Source organism: Cyclopterus lumpus, chromosome 8 (genome assembly GCF_009769545.1).
Source record: "Cyclopterus lumpus isolate fCycLum1 chromosome 8, fCycLum1.pri, whole genome shotgun sequence".
Lineage (NCBI taxonomy): Eukaryota > Metazoa > Chordata > Actinopteri > Perciformes > Cyclopteridae > Cyclopterus > Cyclopterus lumpus.
The window spans coordinates 11999415-12019215 of NC_046973.1; the positions used below are offsets into that span (position 1 = coordinate 11999415).

At 46.0% G+C, this 19801-nt stretch overlaps 1 protein-coding gene across 11 annotated transcripts in view; it reads left to right on the plus strand.

The window, feature by feature from the left end:
* nfixb (nuclear factor I/Xb) overlaps positions 1–19801 on the plus strand; it is a 118543-nt gene that overhangs the window by 36467 nt on the left and 62275 nt on the right. For 6 of the 11 annotated variants that reach the window (XM_034539264.1, XM_034539266.1, XM_034539270.1 and 3 more), the window contains one exon: positions 3421–3952. In XM_034539264.1, the coding sequence (XP_034395155.1) occupies positions 3421–3952 (532 nt within the window). Of the gene's footprint in view, positions 1–2533; positions 2916–3420; positions 3953–19801 lie in introns of those variants that run through there. The other 5 variants (XM_034539263.1, XM_034539267.1, XM_034539265.1 and 2 more) reach the window with 3 other exon arrangements.

The following is a 19801-nucleotide window of genomic DNA, read 5'->3' on the forward strand; positions in this document are numbered from 1 at the left end:
GAAGATTAACCGACGTACACCTCCCGTGAGGGGTTTATGTCTCCTCCATAACCTCAAACGAGCGCACGCGTCAACGCGGCGACCCGCACCGTGACGCGGGCCCGGTGTGGCGCAGCTGATAGCGCAGACACGCTAGTCCACAGCTAACCGGTTCAAAACGCTCCCACGGACAGTTATTCCGGGATATATCCCCTTTGTTTCCTTCCTTTCAGGTCGTGGAAGGCACATAACACAGCTAAGGAAAATGACTTAACCCCCCCCCCTCTTGTAGTCAAATTCCAGTGACATTTGAATGCTGGTTCATTTGCATTTTGGCAGACAGACTTCTTTTTTTATTTTTTTTACTGAAAAGCAGGAATCACATTCAAGTGCCAGTTAAGTTTCCGTTTTTTTTTTTTTTTTCGTCGCAGGTGGTGATGGGAAATATATTTAACTAAGGCCATATTTCTCTCTTCCGCGCGCACACGCACACTCCCTATTGTTGCTTTTATCTAACCACGGCCAATGACACACGAAAGCGGGGACGAGCTCGGAGGTGTGCCGTCCTTGTGTGTGTGTGTGTGTGTCTGCGTTCCATCATGCTGAGGCCGTGGCGTCAAGCGAGAGAACAGCGCTGGCGTTGACTGTCTCTGCCTTTTGTTCCGCCTCTTCTCACGCGATGTCGCCTCGGTTTTCCATGAGAACGCCAAATAACCATCGGCCGCCTTTTTTCCCCAGAGATTTGCACGCCGTCTCCTTGAAGAGCCGGCAGAGTCTCTGGGCTTGTGGGGGGGGGAGACAGACATTTTGTGAATTGGAACGTTGTGAAAAACACGGCTCAAATATTCATTCAGAACATCCTTGTGATCTGTCCACCGACCGTCTCGATTCATCGTAGGAAGTGCCAGGCGGCTGTGATATTGGGATTTTATTTATTTAGCCCAATGGCTAAAAATGGCTTTTGAATTGCCCAAAAGATCCCCAGTTGTACTGTCACAGCTGAGAGGCTCGAGCTTCAGAGCAATAACCCGACCAGTTGCAGGTGAATCCAGTGGAGTGGAGCACATGAATACGCCGGGTTCTCCTAATCCCAAGCCTCCTTCCCCAGATTCAGCAGCACTTCTGATTACATATTTTTAGCGGAGCGGGTACCACCCCTGAAGGGTACCATCCCTGAATGACATGACATTGTGCCCAAAAGCCCTCGCGGGAGTCCAAGAAGGGAGGGCGTGGAGCAAATGTATTGTTATTTATTTTTATTCCTGCTGACCATTTATCTGCAGGTGAATCCCGGTTTCCCCCCTTGAACCCCTCTCCCCGGTTCTTTCCTCTTAACTCATCCCGTCATTGATTTTTGCGCGTCGTGCCCCCCCACCTCTTTTGTTTGCTGTGGTTAAAAAAATAAACTGCGAGCAGCTGCCGGCGGTGGGGTCTGGAGGGATTCTTGAAGCTGTGTGTCCTCTCTTTGCCATCCTCTGCCAAGGTGGCATTATGCAAGCGGGGAGAGAGAGGTAGAGGGAGGGACGGCGAGACGGAGGAGAGGAGGGTGGGGGGGGAGTCGATGGCGGCCATGGTGAAGATGGAGGCAGACTGCGGGGGGATTGGTGCAGGAAGACGACTTGCTCCCTTGAACTTTGCCTCCGTGTCGGAGTGGAACTTGTCGATTTGGCAAATTGCGCGGCGTCGGGACGAGGCTGCGCCTACCCTCCCACCTGCTCTCCCTCTCCCTCCCTCTCTCTCTTTCTCTCATTGCCACCACACCACCCCCATCCTCCCTCCCTCCTTTTTCTTTTCCCTCCCTTTCAGCTCTTGAAGCTAACGCATTGGCTGGGCTACAGGCGTCTGGTTGCCAAATAGGTGGGCCCTACTCGCGCTTGGCAAGGGCTCAAGCAATGGTCGGGGAAAAGAACGCGGAGAGGACGAGAGACGGCGAGCGAGAAACGGAGAGAGAGAGAGAGAAGAGAGAGAGAGAGTTGGAGAGAAAAGGGGAAAAAAAGAAGCAGCACTCGGCTCTGCCAGCGGTCGCATGCGCTCGTCCAACATTGATTCGGCTCTCTATTTTTTCTGTTTTTTTTTTTTTCCTTCTCGTCCTCCCTATTCTGTGCTCTGCAACCCCCCTCCCCCTCCCCCCGCCCCCATCTGCGCGCTTGCGCGTGTGTGTCTGTGTGTTTGTGAGAGAGTGTGTGTGTGCGTGAGTCTTGCGCCGCCGCGGCCCAGGGATCAGAACAGACACCACCACACTTTGCCAAGGATTCTTTTTTTGTTCAAGGTTCCTGTTTTTTTTTTTATATTATTTTTTGGAAAGCACTGTTTTATTTTAAGTGCATCTATTCCGTTTTCCTTCTAATATTAACATTTCTATTTTTATTAAGACAATATTTTATCTTACACATTTTTTTTCTTTTTTTGCCAGTCGTGGTCCTTCTTTAAAATCGTGCTTTTTGTTTTAAACTTTCTAGTTATTATTATTAAATATTTTTACAACCCCCCCCCCCCCGCTCCCCCCTCCCCCCACACTCCCCCCTCTACATCTCTGCCAAACGTGCGTTTGCTTTACATTGGGGAGGCAAAAAAAAAAAAACTGGTGCAGGAGATTTTTTTTTTTGCACTTTAAACGCTGTGCCAAATTTATGATGAGAGTGCAAAATGGTAACTACCAGGCCGTCTGTCTTCCTCTAGCACACTGTGGTTTTCTGTGGTGATTTCTGTCTGCTTTCAGTTTGTTGTGGAAATGTGCGTCTGGTTGGAGCTCCCCTTGCATGCATAGCAGAGAGAGAGAGACAGGACATGGTATGGCCGATCTCTTAGCTGCACATTTCAACAGCGGTCTCGTGGCGGCAAAGCTTGGCGGCGGTGAGCGGCCGGTGTGTGGCAACCCTGGCACGGGAGCGCTGTGGCGAGATCTGGGCTTTGTTGCCCAGAGATATGTAGTGAAGGTATTACGGTGCAGCGGAATAACTTTTTTTTTCTTCTCCTGCTTCTACTTCTTCTTGCGGCAGAGAATTTGGCTCAGCTTTTCAGTTTCCTCTGGATTAGAATTAGTGCTTTTTTGTTGTTGTGGTTTGTTGTCTTGAATGTTTTGGTGTGTATTTAGAGTTGAGATTTATTGTTCATCGCTGCATATTTATTCGTATTTCTTTCTTATTGGTAATAATTATATATTTGACTTTTTTAATATTTATTTTAATTGTTTTTGAAAAATTTGCTTTAAAAAAATTAATTTTTATATATAGTAATTAACATGTAATTTAGCTGACAATGTATCTATTTTTATATGTTTTGTTACATTTCCACAATTTGCCTCTTTCCATTTCATGTCGTCTCAGTGTTTTCACAGCTTTATTTGAATGATTTGCACTCTTTCAAATTGAAAGCTTTTTTTTGCCTCATAACAACACAAGTTTCTCCCTCTCTCTCCCGCTCCCCTCACCCCGCCATCAGGATGAATTTCATCCCTTCATCGAGGCCCTCCTCCCCCATGTCCGTGCCTTCTCCTACACCTGGTTCAACCTGCAGGCCCGCAAGCGCAAGTACTTCAAGAAGCACGAGAAGAGGATGACCAAGGACGAGGAGCGCGCGGTGAAGGACGAGCTGCTCGGCGAGAAGCCGGAGATCAAGCAGAAGTGGGCCTCGCGCCTGCTGGCCAAGCTCCGCAAGGACATCCGGCCGGAGTTCCGCGAGGACTTTGTGCTCACCATCACGGGGAAGAAGCCCCCCTGCTGCGTGCTGTCCAACCCCGACCAGAAGGGCAAGATCCGCCGCATCGACTGCCTGCGCCAGGCCGACAAGGTGTGGCGGCTGGACCTGGTGATGGTCATCCTGTTCAAGGGCAGCCCCTTGGAGAGCACGGACGGCGAGCGGCTGGTCAAGTCGCCCCAGTGCTCCAACCACGGCCTGTGCGTGCAACCACACCACATCGGAGTGGCGGTCAAGGAGCTGGACCTCTACCTGGCCTACTTTGTCCACTCACCAGGTATGTGTAACAAACACACACACACAGTGGGTTGGTGTGCACACTTTGGCATGCGAGTCACAGATTAGACCCTGCCCCCTAAACCCCCTCACTAAGAAACAATGCCAGGCTTTGATGGACGCCGTCAGGACGGCGATAACGTGACATTTAAAGTCTGTTCCAGGATCATCTTTTTAACAAAAATAAATAAATAGACGTTTCTATCTGGTTTTAAAGAGATTCTGAGAATTCGGCAGCCGGGCTTAAACCCTTTGTTTACCCCGAGATCTGTTTGCATTGGTACATTTGTTCAAGTATTTGCCCGCAAATTTGTCCAAATCCAAATGTGCATGTTTTCCAGTGCCATGTGTAAACAAAAGCATCTGCGAGCCTGTTTATCTGTGTGTGTGCATGAGTGTGTGTGTGTGTGTGTGTGTGTGTGTCTCATGTGTTTGGTATCCATGTGTGTTATTGTGAGATTGGTGTGTATCTAGAGCAAGAGTGTGTGTGTGTGTGTGTGTGTGTGTGTGTGTGGTCTGAAAGTTCAGTGACAGCTGGCCCGGTCCCAGGTAGTTTAGGAGGCAGCGAGAGTCTGCAGCCTCGGCCTCCCTGCACACACACACACACACACACACACAGTGGATACTTTTTTGTCTGCCGCGGCGCGGCTTTTGTTTATAAGACGTTTTGCTTTTCCATATTCGGCCCACGTGTTTCCTGCTGTGGCCTCAGAGTTAAAATAGTCATGTGGACACACACCTGTCAATGTGGCACCGTCGAACGTAACGGTGGGAATGTTTCTGTTGTTAGGAGAAGAAATGTACATTAATACTTTGATTTCATACTTAATTAATGCCTTTCTCTTACCAAATAACAGCACTAAAATAAATTAGAATATGAAATAACAAATTTATTTGTGGTTTGTTTTTGCAAAAAAGGGAAAGAAACTCTTCTAATATAAAAGAAAAATACTATATTTTGTCATTTAATTAAAAATCTTATATGAGCAGATCTGTTATTCATTGTAAATAATCCACTGAAATGTGTGCACTGTGTTATGTGATTCTATTAAAAAAAAAAAAAGAAGAAGAAAATGAAACGTGGCTTTTAATCCAGCGAACCAGCTGTTGACGTTTGTATCGGTGGTGCTGTGTGTCAGACAAACAGTGGCTCTCATGTTTAGCTGTTTGGTGTGATTTTATCATATTTACACCAATACTTCAAATGTGATGATTTACAATCGGAACAAAGGAATGTGCAAATATATTTTGCTAATTTTTTTTCCTTTTTCACCGCAAAGCTGCTTGACAGTCCGGTCTGTTATCTTGGGTCTCCATTTGCTGGACCTCAATTCATCCGCTCGGCAGGGGCCCCCCAGCACCGTCACGCCGGGCTCCTTTCAGCCCCGTCGTGTAACTCCCCTTGAGCGCGCCGGGGCCCCTCGAGCGCCTCTTCGTGTCCCACAATGCGCCGTGGCGGAAAAAACGCGGCACAGATGAGCTACAAGCACAGCGGCCTGGTGGCCCTCGAAGTAACGCCTCTATTATTTTAGTTTTTCTCCACCGTGTGCCAGAATCCAGCAGCCCCTCCCACCTCCCATGCGAACACTGCACTGGTCTTTATCTGACAGATTTATTTATTTGCACACATGTGAGCATTCTTCGACAAATCTGTTTTCCCAGTTGAGGTTTTTTGTTGTTGTTGTTTTTAAATTGGGGGGATGCAAAAAAAAAAAAGGCTGTCTTAAGTGAAGTAACACAGAGACATCATCAGGAGATACCAGAGATAAAGCAACAAAAACATCCACTTGTTGAAGCGGGCCGCTTCAGGAGGCAGTCTGGGGTTAGCCAGAGTTTACAGAAGGACGGGGCAGACACTGGCTCTAACCTTTGGGGGTGGGGGTGGGTGGGGGGGGGGGGGGGGGGGGGGGGCAGCGCTATAGCTAGTTTTATTCTTAGCTCCTCTTTCCAGGGTGTCTGTGTCTTGGCGGAAGCTATCGGTCGCCAGCGCGCCGATGGTTGGACCGCAGCCGCCCCCCCCATCTTGCGCAATTTAGTTCTCTCTCTCTTGTCCCCGATGATGTCACTGTCGCCAGCTGCATTGACAGGATGATTGACAGGACGGGAGATCCACCCCCCAGTCCCCTGTCTCTGCTTCCCCACAGTACAGTGTGTGTCTCTGCTTTTGTCCAATTATAGAGGGGGGGGGGGATCACAAGCACTCTACTCTGATCTCCCACTCTGTTGCTGTGAACGCGATGTCCCAATACCAAAAATGTTTTTTGGACAGATACCTGTCCCCACACACACACACACACACACCACACCATATAATTTTCTTTGCTCTGCATCCGACGATGGTGGTGATGGTTCAGGGCTGTGGAGGAAGTGAGGGAGATAAGAGAGAAAGAGGCGGTGGGGGAGTGGTCTGAGCTCATCTTTGATCACATGTCTGTCCTAAACTAAAGACCGGCTGCGCGCCCCTCCCCCTCCTTCACCCAGAGACCCCCAGAATCGGGTTGTGTTTTTCCTTTTCTTTCACTCCCGACATCACAATCGACCGCCAGAATATCTTTTTTTAATAGAGGCGAACAAAGAGAGGAATCGACAGACGCACATCTCATCTGGTTCGCCCAATATCCTGCGTTTCAAAGGGGGAGGCAGCGTTATCAGATGCAGTCACATAATGAAGAGGAGACCCAACGGGTTTTAATATCGGATCACTAGTGAGGTTATGTCGTTCCCACTGTTTGCAGGAGGAAGAAAAGAGAGAATCGTCATGATTAAAATGAAGGAAAAAAAATTTAAATAAAACAAATGCTCCTGTGTTTGGCAGAGAGAGAGAGAGAGAAAAAAACATCCGACAGGTCCCACACTTTTCAACGGAAAACTTTCTTGCGCTTTTTTTTGTCATTTGCAAAATAATGCGGCCAATAAAGTGACGAGACAGTGTCCATGTGATGAAATATGCACTGACCCCAGTTTTTACAGTCTTTTGTGTGTGTGTGTGTGTGTGTGTGTTGTAAATGAAGGAAAGAGAAAAGAAGTGCGGAGTGTGTAAGGAATCACTAGTGAGCAGATAATTCCAGGAGGATCTAAGGTTTCGGGCAAAAGATATATATATTTATATTTATATTTTTAAATGATCTCTCTCAACTTTGCACCCCTCTATAGGTCCGACTGCTCAGCAGCTCTTGGTCGCGGGCCAACCCGCTCCATACTCTCTGTAATTATCCAGTTTAGTGAATAATACTGGGGAGGGATACACAAAAGAGTATGTGATTGAATTAAAGTCTCATTTGAAACAACGGTCAGGTCTCAGCTCCGCCAATACCAGAAAGTCCCCTTTGTGGGCGCCATGGATTAGCTTTATTTCCCAATTTCACTGTACAGTGATTTTTAATTATTTTGTGTAATTAAGGTTAATAAATAAATGCGATGGTGTCTCTTTAGCAATTTAGCAGCTCAGCTCAGTTCACCTTTTTTTTGTATTTGATAGCTGACATGTAACAAAGAGAAATGTATTTAATTCTCATTTGCTTGATTTATACGCATTAAAACATGAATGGATACAATTCAGTTAACACGCGCAGTAAAAGAGCAATTAATGTATTTTAACTGTGTTCCTGAATGGATTTTCTCAGTTTAAAATTATTTTTTAAACGGGGACAAAACAGGAGCACATTTTCCCCTCTGGTTTCTTTGTGTGTTATTTCTTTCTCCTTTTTGGGGGGGGGGGGGCGGTTGTTCTCAGCGTGCAAATTTGCATGACCGGTCCTTGTCTCTCTGTACAGGCGCCAGGCCTGAAATCCGTCTGTCCGCCCCTCCCCACCGTAAAAACATAAGCATCTCAGGCAAAGGGGGGAGCGAGAGAGAGAGAGGTGAGGACATTGGAGAGAAGCGTCTCTTTTTACCGGGCCGGCTCCCTGGCAGCCGGATTCGGACCGGTCCAACCTCATGCCTCGCTCCCTCGGCAGAGAGGAAGGCCGCCCTGTAATTGGGACAGCTCTTTCCATACGGGGGAGAAAGAAAGAAAACCAGGCCAGAACAACCGCCGAGCACCGATCCACCTCACCCCACCCCCACACCCCTATCCGCCGGCTTGTGGCTCGTTTCTCTTTTATTTTAAAAAACTTCTCAAATTTAAAAAGAAAAACAACATTTACACACAAAAAAACAATAATAATGAACACCTTTTTTAACACGTGTCAGCGTCATCGTCTCATTTATTGGTATTAAATGTCAGTCAGTGTTGCTGTAGTGATACAGAGCGCTGAGATAAAGTGGAAAAGAAAGACGCAGAATAGAGATGATGCAAAATGCCACGGAGGAAACAAAGGGAGAGGGGGGGCCGATATTCAGGCTGGTGGGGCTGGTTGGCACCCGGAGCCTCGGCTCCGTTTAGGAGGTGCCAGCTTTTTTCAAACTGACACAGTCCCTGCCAACTTCCCTCCTTCTGATCCCTTTCTTTCTCTCTCATTTTATATATATATATATATTTTCACCCACCCCGTATATCCCCACACCTCTTCCCCTCTGCTCGTCCCTTTACATTCACTCCTGTGGATTTTTATTATTTTCGCCAGAAAAAGGGCGAGCTTGATAACGCTTTGAGTTCTATGGAGACGCATTGGAATAAAAATGGCTATCGTGTTACTGGGCCAGTGTTCTCTTTTTCTTTTCTTTTTTTTCTTTCCCCTTCTTTCAAAATATTTTCCACCGTTTTCTCTTTTTTTTTAAGCAGAGCGAATACTGTTCCTCGTGTGATGGTGCTGTGGAGTCAGGTCCAAAACAAAATGGAGGATGAAGCGCTGTTCCTGTCCAATCAGAGGAGAGAGCGATTTCACATGTGGACAACCCCCCCCCCCCCCCCCCCCCCCCACTCCCTCCACACCAAAAAATACTAACTGCCGCTGAATGAATTTCTCTTTTTATGTGATTCTAATTTCTGCCTTTTGCATGATCTTTTGCTTTGGTTCGACGTTTTCTTCGTGGTTTTTCTTTTTCTTCTTTTTTTCCAGGCAGAGCAGGAATAATAAGGCCTGATGGCTTTAACATGTACTGGACAAGGCCGAGGGGCCGTGAGTGATGGGAGGAAGCGTTAAACGCTGGGGCATGGATGGAATTACTCAATAATAATCAGAAAATTAGAGCCATTATTGAGGGAGCGCAAACAGGCCTCTCTAAGTGTGACAGGCCCCTATTCAGGACCAGGACCAGGACTCCTTTCTTCCTCTTTGCATGGATCCATCCATGACCTCGAGAGCCCCCGCTTTTGTTCCCCCTTGAAATAACAAGAGTAAATGCAACTCTGGTTTCTTTATTTTTGGCACATTTATGCTTATTTAATGGTGAATCGAGTCGTAGTTTGTAACTTGTCTATTAGAAAGTGTTTCTTCTCCGTTTCCCTCTCTGGTGGAGGGGGGGAGGCGGGGGTTAACTTCTGTGTTTTCCATTTCGCAGGCATCGTTTTTGACGGCAACGGTTTTTGTCTCATTACACCCGTCAACTGTCGGGCACTCAACTCTCCAGTCTATAATTTCCCACTCATTTGAATTCTTATTGGCAGCTTCGGCGCATATATTTCCTAAAAGATAGAAGAACAACCCAGTTTTTATTTTCTCTCTCTTCCCGGGTGAGCGGTAGAAATATGGAAGAGATTACGAGGAGAGAAGTTTGTCAAATTGCACTTGTTTGTTTGGGATTTATCTATCAGAATAACACATGTCCAATATTATAGTTCTCTACATCTTATGTGGTCATGTCCTCGTTGTCGACTTAAACCTCACGAACAACAGCAGCGCATGTGAACGGGTAGAATAGCGTTGCCATGGCCACGCAGCATTCATGGTTTTTTCGGTGCACCTTTCCTGGGCGACATCCAAGCCGTGTCAGCGAGCGGCCTAGTTGGCAGCGCCGTGCGGTGCGACCCGGAGCACCAAGCCGTGCCAGAGGAATCCGCTCGGATCTCTTTCCGGTCCGCAGGAGGTGCCCCGACCCGCTTGAGCTGCTTGAGTTTGTCCGTGCGTAAAGCCGCCGCTGCTACGCGCTAACTGGAAGTCAACGGGTTCCACTTTAAAAAATGGGAAAATGGAAGGTTATTATATTTTCTTTGCGTATTGATATACTCTTTCTGGATATATAAAAAGTGAGACATGTAAAAAAAGTGAAATTGTAGTTTTAGAACCGATATTTCCCTTTAAGTTATTCACACATTTTGCCGGGCTTAGTGCCGTCCAGGGGGCTTAGTTTGATCCTCTAAGCTAAGAAGCAGCTCAGATACAATTCATCATTTACAAAGCAGGGCAGCCTGTGAGATGGAACCAAACACGGCTCTAAACCCTCCGCTGTATATAACATATCTGACCTTTAAAAAAAATTTTAACCGCTACGTAGAGAAGCATCACCTCCTCATTAGCCTGGAGCTGAGCTGGCACACGTGATAAAGGGAATAAGGGAGGAACCTGCCGTTGCATGGGCGGTGTCTGAAGCTCTGTAACGACCTCTCACGTGCTGAGAGGTCGAGTGCTGCTCCGGGTCAGCAGGTCTGCAAACCCTTTTGGTTGAAAAAGTTCTGCACTGTTGCAAATTTGCATTGCTGCATCTGTATGAATAGTTTCGATGCAAAAATATTCACAGGAGAGCGTTTCGCATTTCAAGTGATGTTCCTCCGTCAGTCCTTCTGGTCTCCAGGACCCCGAACATTAGGGATACGTAAAACCCCTCAAATTAAGGAGTGACGGCCGTTTGCCTCCAGTTGGACAGATTGAGTCCCCCCCCCCTCCCTGCATCCACCTGTAGCCTCTTGATTGTTTCCCATCAAGCATCGTAGTGATTTGTTCACACCTCCATGTCCGAATACTACTAATACAACCGTTACAAACATGAGCCTGCATCCCTTACCGTTTCATTATTTATTTTCATTTATTTCTATTTCCTGCATAGATCAGGCGTGCGTCCCCAAGTGGTTTCTCTTCGAGTCCACGTGCAGCAGCGCAGCGTGTGAAGTGTGCTTTCCGGTGTTTTGTCCGCCTCCGCGCACACACTCACACGCTCATGTGCAGCAGGCTGAGCGACAACAAACGCGCTCTGCAGCGGGAGCACATAAGCGTTCTCCCCGGACTCGCCCTGGCACCTGACCCCCCCCCCCACACACACACACACACACACACACACACACACACACACCTGACACCTGATGCCTGTCGGCTTTGCGTGTGCACGTGAGGAGAAGACGCGGAGGCCTCGGAGAGAGACGGTAAACCGGGCCCCAACTGGGTTCCCCTTGCAGGTCCTGGACTGGATGCCGTCTGTCAGCGCTACAATAGAGAGTTTTATATTGCGTGGTGATATTTAGTCAGGAATCGCCTGCGATTGAGTTGAATACAAGAAGTTGTAGACTGCGTATTAAAATCAGGACGTATTATTCGTTGTTTTCACTCTTTCTGGTCTCGCAGCCCTTTGTGGGGTAACGTTTTAGACATATTAGACGCAGGACCACCCGGCTTCTGATCCCTACTTGAGTTTCCCTTCTTCTGCAGAGCGAGAGAGAGAGAGATTCAGTGGTGATAGAGAAGGTAATGCGAGCCACTGTGTTTATTTAAAGAGCCGATGATCTAGAGATGGCCATTAAAAGCAGAGGGCAAACAATTTAAGAGCAGTAAATCTAACGGAGTGGTGTGGGTGGAGGAGAGGAGGGAGCATAGAGGCCGCTCTTTCTGTCCCGCTCCTCGCGGTCTATTAAGAAAATAAATAGTTGAGATGACAGTGAATCAGGGCAATCTGGCCTTCATTCTGCGGTGAGATTTGTATCTGCGGTTTTGGCCCTGAGAGCATCTCTGATCCCCTCTTTATTTCTTTTTTTTTTTTTCTCCTTCCTTTTTATTGTTTCTGTTCTTTTGATCCGAGTTCACTTTCCCCTCTGGCCTGGCTGTAAAAACGAGCCCGACCGAAATACCATTCGCACCAAGAGGCATCAGGAATGGTCCCATTATCCCCACTGCCTAGATCCAAGGGGTTTTCCCTCCACCAAGTCTTAAAAACACAGGCCAACGTGATTGCTCCAAGGCTCCATTTCTGTTTTTGATACAGTTCAGTTTTTCTCCCCTCCGATGAAATGAAATATTTTGTCTTTGGGCGTGGATTCATACTACACAGTCCCGGCAGCTACATAGGGAAATCCTTATGGTGAGGGCCACGATTATCCCAGTAAACAAAAGAGGCCGGTTGACATGATCACCTTGAGACACAAAACAAGCCTCATACTTTCAAGACCAGTGAATCCAAACCTGCTGGTTCCCCAGCTGGTTCTGCCCCAGTTAGCTGCATACATGGTCCATGGGAAGATGGTGAAGTTGTGCAGGTAGAAAGCACATGAACAATAGTCACGAGCAGATAAGTTGGCTGAAAGTAAAACACAGGTGACCTATTCAGCCAATGGAATTGGCTGCACACATAAAATAATATAATTGATAAATGGTAAAATAGCTAGTATTTGATGCATAGTTAGCTAAAATAAAGGGTAAATAGCTTACAGTAAGGAATAAATGGTGATAATGAAGAAGTAGAATGGCTGGGTGGTACTTACAAAAGCATCTGCTCTACCTGTTTATTTTTTTTGCAAAAGGTCGCTGTAGCAAAGAAGAAAACTTTTTTTCTTCTTTTTTTTCCACTGTGCTTTCCTGAAGCCGCTGTGTCAGTGAGACACATTTGATACGTTACCCAAAACCCGACTGCGGTTCCCCCTTCCCGACTCTCGCCCATCTCCTTTTCATTGGGCTTTTAGATGTGTGATGAAGTAATCCCGACATATTTTATACCCTAATGCAAAACAAACAGGGCCAAATTACACACATTCTTCCCCCCACACTGATTCGTGGAAGTTGTTAACCAAATAAAGCTCCCTTTTCTCTTCCTCCCTCTCCATCTCACTTGTGCTCTCTGTGGATCTGTCCTGGCTGGAACTCTTCACTGAAATAGCCTCGAGCACAGAGCCTCTTTTGTGGTCAGGCTTTTTTTCTCATTTTATTTTTCCGACAAGGTGTTTGTGAAAGAGAACAGGGTTCTCTCTCCTGGGCTCCGGTCCCTCCATCGCTCCACTGCTGCCTGTCGGGCTTTTCTTTGTCCAGGTCTGCTCTGGTAAACAGCCGTGTCCTACACACACTGTTTATCACACTCCAGGGCGAAACTTAGCTGATTTTAGTTTGGAAATGCTCACGGTTTTTCTTGGAACATATTTTACTGTTCCTTGGCTTCTTTCGCACCAAGCTCCTGTTTCTTTTTCTTTTTCTCTCTTTTATGGAGGTGAATCACTGAACCAGCGTGCTAGCTGCACTGGATTCAATTCAATTCAGTTTATTTTGTTTAGCCCAAAATCACAAATTACAAATTATCCTCAGAGGGCTTTACAATGTGTACGACATCCCTGTCCCAGGACCTCACATCAGATCAGGAAAAACTCCCCAAAAAACATAAAAAAAACTTTCATGGATGCACCATGCTCGTGCGTTTGAGCCCCGGCTAAAGCGTAATGCTCTATGAAGCCCACTCTAGACGGCATAAGTTTAAATAAACTGCTTTCAAGCCACACCCCAATTAGTGATGTCACAACTGATGTTGATGGAAAATATCAATGTGTCCTTTATTAAAATACCACCCTCGTACACTCATGCACTTGACATTCCACTCTAGAGTGAGCAGTAAATAATAATAATCATTTTGTGTCGCATTTTTTAAATTCATGAGCAATAAAAAAAGCACCTGTCTGGCTTCTGCTACAGCCTTACTTGGTCTCCAGCACTCACGAGCTAATGGTGGCTAATGTTAGCAGACTTTAGATGGACGGGGCTGTGCGGTGCACATTACTTCAGTTAGTCCGCTGCCATGAAACCGATCCACCGCCCCACATTCAGCTGGTGTGCCGTCATGGGTCTGACATTGGAGCCCGGACACGTCGTAGGCTTTCATGAGCGTGATTAAGAGATGGAACCAATATTTCCAGGGACCTTTAGTCGGTGCTCATAGACAGACCAGCAACCGTCAATGTGAATGTGTAGTTCAAAGCAAATATATATCGACTGACCACTGACCTAGTGGTGGAGTACCGTGAGAAAGATCAAATGGATAAGTAAGATATCGAGCCTTTCTGCTCCACAAAATGGGGTTGATTTCTTTCTTTAAGGCGTTCTTAAAGAGACGGGTGCTGAAACGTAGCGTTTCCGACAGAGGGTGAATACAGGTATCTTCAGACAGACGGTGTTGACATGTGCTTTTTGAACATCTAAGCATGTAAAACACTCTATAGTAGAACATGATTCTTATATATCCCCTTTAAAGAAATAATGATATTATAAAAACCACTGTGCAGCAAAGTACACATGTACCGCCAATGCATACATACATACATTTGATGCATACTGGGAATAATATTACTCTTAACTAAGCCATTTTATTTATTTTTTTGAAAGGTGACGTCTGTAGCTCTGACAGAAGGGCGCACACGCAAAGACACTCCCTCGCTCAGGCGGACTTGTGTTGCGCGCAGCCTGTCATTACAGAAGCCCTGATGTGGTCGCCTGGTGGCACTGAGGCCTTTTATTATTGTTGTTTTTATGACAACTTTCACTCTCTCCCCCCCCCCGGATCCCTGCCTCTCTCCAATTCCGTCTTTCCGCTCTCTCTCCCGTCTCGTCCAAACCCACATCCATTTCTCTTCTCGCTGTTGCAACGGGGACGCCGGTTTGTTTTTAGTGTGTAAACCATCCTGACACGCATCCCAGGGCAAAGGGCAGATATATATGTGTTTTTGTTTGGGGGGGGTACAGTAGCAAGTTTGGTCTCCGTCTGTGGGAGATGGAGCCGGTCCAGGCGTTGTTTTCCAAGCTGTTGTTGAATGTGGCTGACAGTTATTGTTTTTTGGGGTTAGGGGTTTATTGAATAATAGGGTTGGTGCAGAAGGATCCTCCCCCACCGACGCATGCGTATGTTCATATTGTATGTTGAGTAACTTGTTAACTGGTTCACCCCCGGACGGGCCCGACATGCGCTTGGAGACACACACACTAGGATGATTTGCATTTTCTGCAACGTTTAATTAACGAGATGTTTGGGAGTTGAATCCCGGTGGTGGCGGCGGCGGCGGCGAGCAAATGAGTGAAGCTCTTCACCCGGGGACGGCAACAGGTAAATCCTGTTCAGATCAGCCCCGAGGCTCTGCTTGTTCCTTAATTTGACTATAAACACTCACTCTCCCGCCCCCCTCTTCTCACCTCATCACACGCCTCATTCCAGTCTAGTGCATGCACCGTTCCTTTGTTTGTGTCCCTTCTTCCCTCTCTTGTATCTGTTGTGTGCCATGTCTCCTCACCTTGCCCTTTTGTACACCCCTTTTAAAAGGGAAGGGGGCGATCGTCCCATCGCAAACTCAACATTGTGCCCGGGATCAGTCAATGGGCCAAATGTGGAGCGGGAGGTCAAGGTGACAACGACACTGTTATGTCAACACGCAGTCATTCACCAACAGGGTTATCGGGAAGAACTGTCTTCTTAACACACACTTGTTGTTGTTTTCACCAATGTTTGAATGTTTGAATGTTTAATTGTCGTATCATTGGGAGGAACAGAACCACACACATATTTGAGTGCTGACGTCTGTGCAAATTAAATAGAAATAGATTTACAGTTCTTCTATCTACAGTTGTATAACATAGGATTCAAATTGCAATAATGTTTTATTTTTTAACATATTTTTTTTAATAATTATTTTCATTAAGTTCCACGAAACATTATGTTTTCTTTTTCATTAAATAAACACTTTACTAACACTGCAACACTGAATGAGTGAAAGCATCTTTTGTTTGTGTTTATAAAGCTTCGTCTAATTTAACCCTTTAACAACCAGGTTTTCAAAAACAGAAACGGGCTCAAAGTTCCAACCGTTTCTGAGAGAATAGTAATAATAATCATAGCTGTGCACATTTGCCACCTAAACATTTGTTTTGAAATTTGCAAAATTGAACTACACACTAGAATCTGGTGTGTTTCCCATAAACTCCACGCAGTAGGAAATGTATGGAGCTTTGAGAGAACAATACAGCGGTATAGTTTTATATAATATTGCAGCGGTTTTCGACTTTTCTTTTTAATTTATTTGTGGTTTCCAACATCATTTATGATCATATTATCACGCCACGGGATACATGTTCATACACTTTCTATTTTCAACATCTTTCATCATAATCATCATAATCCAAAAATACTAAACTTTGACCTGGCATCCTTTGGGCATGTTTGACTTTATGCTTATGATCTTAGGAGAATACTGGTGAACGAGGCCCAATAAACCGTGTTCAGGCAACCACACATATTTAGTGAAAGAGTTTACGATTAAGACACACACACACACACACACAATCAGGCTTTTCCTCTTTTATCCCAGACAGTTAGTGATGTATTGAGCACCTCTAACTTTGTTAGCTCCTAATTTCATTTTCTTTGGAAGCCCCATGACTTCCCCTGCTCGCATTGCGTCAGAGCAAAAAGATACGGCCCACATGGGTCACTGCAGTGACTGATTTCATTGTATTTTGTTAATAATGAGGGGAATAAAATAATCACTTCTTGGCTTTATTTCCAATGCTGACTTTTCCTATGCAGTACCTCAAAATATAGCAAATGTTCATTGACTGTCAGGGAAGAAGAAGACAAAAAAGTAGAAAAGTAGCATTTTTTTTAAACGTACAGAAATCATCAATTATTCTGTGGCAGCTGCAGCGCGGCCAGTATTTTTCATAACTCGCGCCCGTAGAAACCAGCCAGGCACCAATAGGATCCGAGCGTTCCTTCCTGATCCATCTGTGCTCCTGGTGTGAGAATAACTTACAGTAGCGTGGAGGGTCTCCTGAGGTCAGGGAGCTGAAAATCACAATGTCATGTGGAATGCTGAGAGTCGGCCAACCCAAACAGGCAGGCCTGGCTCTCCATCCGTGCAGAGCTCAGCAGCCACCCGCTAGCCTACCACTGTCCTCCGGCCGGGCCCACGAGCAACCAAAGGCTGTAAGAAGGACTTTATTGGGGGGTATTCTTTTGTATCCAAAACTCAATGCGAGATAGCTGTCAGCTCATCCAGTGTTAATAGCTAATGTTTAATGCAGTTATATGTTTATAGAATGGATCACATGTATTTAAAGTAAAAAGGGTCATTTGTAGTGATGACGCCACCGAGAATTATGACCCGACTGTTCAGCTCTACAGAGGGGTTTAGAGTCTTTCAGCTCATTGTTTAGTTTTTTTACAGCTTATAACTACTGTTTTCACTCTCATAGCACCATTTTTAACCGGAGAAGAAAAGCTATCAAAAGATATGAACAGCAGACAGACATTTAGCGATAGTGGATCCAATGCAGCTAAAGAGACACTCACATTGTCACGGTGAGTGAGACTCCACACAGATGTTGCTCTTCAACCACTGGATGAATGAGTTTCTAACACGTTTGCCATTTCAACTTGGAATGTGACATGTCGATGTTGTTTCTGCTGCCCAGAGGTGGCCTGAAGAGATGTATTGTAGTTCTTGCTGGCTGAACGTAAACCAACAGCGACTTCTTCTTTCGTGCAACTTGTGACGCCAAAATGTAGGCATGAGACGACGTCTCAGACCGGATTTTGTCACAATTATTCAAGCTAATGTAAGCTATCGTGCTCAGGCGATAGTTGATGGCTTCCACGATTGCATTCAGCCAACGCGTTCCGCCCGGTGCAACCAAAGCCTGCTCGGACGCGATTGGCCGGCACTTCTCAGACTACAAACGGAAACCAGTGCGCTTCCGATACCAACATCTTGTTACGGTGCCTTAAGATTCTGCATTTATGTGCAGATATCTGTTTATGGATAATAATTTAAGTGTCATTTAACCACACCAAATCACATGGAATTCACTGGAACTACACATCAAAGTATTTGAGTCCATGCTAAGCTAAGCTGGATGCCTTTCAAAGTGGAACCAGATTAGCTGTTCTCCTCCACTTTCTGTTCCTCGCGTTATTCCAAGTTAGGTTGGAATCACTAACTTCCAACATGTCAGTTATTTGGCTGCTCTGGGATAGTTTAGCTTTAGCTCAGGCTAGCTGTTGCTTTCCCACCAGCTAGCCTGTCCTTCTGCCCTGTGGTGTGCTGGTTGATGACGAGCTGCAGCTGATGGACCGATGACTCATTGTGACTGGCAACCGTTAAAAACAGCTAAACTGGGTGTTACGCCGTCTCCCATGTGGCTAGATCTGTGCGTCGTGAGCGTACATGGCAAACATAAAATAAAATACAAAATGAAACCAGAATCTGTCACATTTTTAAGTTTTACAAGATGGTTTCATGCAAAGTTACAGGCTACACCTCTGCTTTCGCCCACAAAGTCCAAAGGTTTGCATTTGTAAACGAAACCAGACTTTGCAGGGAGCCGACTGGGTCCCCCCATCCTTTTCTTTCTAATCAAAACCACCATAAGCTTCACCCACAGAGGGATCCATGGGGCTCAGTTTTCTCTCGCCGGCACACATCCATAACAATAGACGGCATTTTGGTCCAGCAGAACTCAGTTGGCTGCATCAAAATGAAGGGAGCAGTTAGGGTTTCACTAACAGAGTAAGAGAAGGAGAGCGAGGGGGGGGGGGCAAAGAGAGAAAACAAACACACAGGGATTGTTGAATTATGGGTAAAGACAGCTGAGGCTAACCAGGTTTAGTTTCTTCGGTGCGGTGGGGGGATTTATTGAAAAACAAAAAGTCTATGACTCAGTCCGGCTCTCAAAGAGTCTCTCAGGCCGTCGACTTTCTCTCCCGAGAAATTCAACGAAAACACATGCAGTTGAAAATAAAGGGGAACACCTTCAAAAACATAAAACCCCAGGGTTCAAAATGGTCACAAAAATGTTCCACGTATCCTCACTGTTAATGCCAAAAGGGGAGGGGGGTGGGGGAGTGAACAAGAGGAGGGATCTGTCCTCACATTTGCTATCAATTTAGGGCACTGAAAATAAGCACCAGGTTTCACTGGAGCCGACTAGAACACCAGGAATGTTTTTCCATATAAAACCGAGGGAGGGGAGAGATGGAGAAAAACTGGGCCTGGAAAGTGAGTGAGAAAAAAATAGACGTATAGAAAAGGGGTTAAAACAAACTAAGAAAGAAAAGTGAGAAGAGGATGATTGTGGTTTGACAATAGCACCTTGGGGCCAGATGTGGAGCTGTCCGCTGCAGTTTTGGCAGCTCGTGGAGGCCAAAATGAGTCACGGTGACCTGCATGGCCCCGTTGTGAAGGACAAATGGGCAGCATGAGAGTTGAACTCTGATATTCAGTGTGTGTGATTACAGGGGTGAGGGGTTGAAGGTGGCGCACACACATAGACACACACACACACATGGAGATTTCTACAAACGCGTAAAGTGTACCAACACCCTCGTACAGATGTCAGAGCCTTTTTTTTTTATGTGTGTGTGTAATACTCCTTCTGCACACCCGCGGCTCCATTTGTGCCAGTGGGCTAGACCAGAGACCCCCAGTGGGATCTGATGAGGCACCAGCGGACAAAGGAGATTATTTTTTTGAGAAGATTATCAATACTTATGAATTTGAGCAGCAAATTGCTTGTGACATAGTTGAAACCGATGTAGCCGGCATTTCTAATGCTGCACTGTTTGCTTCCCCAGCAAGAGGTTTATAAATGGGGGGTGGGGGCTATTTCTGCAGATGCCAGTTAGGTGTAATGTGTGTAGGGAAGGGCTCAGCTAATTAAAAAAGAATTAAATCATAATTTTATTGAGAAATGATATATACACATATTGAGTCAGCTGTAACAGGATGTTGCGATTTGAAAGTGTC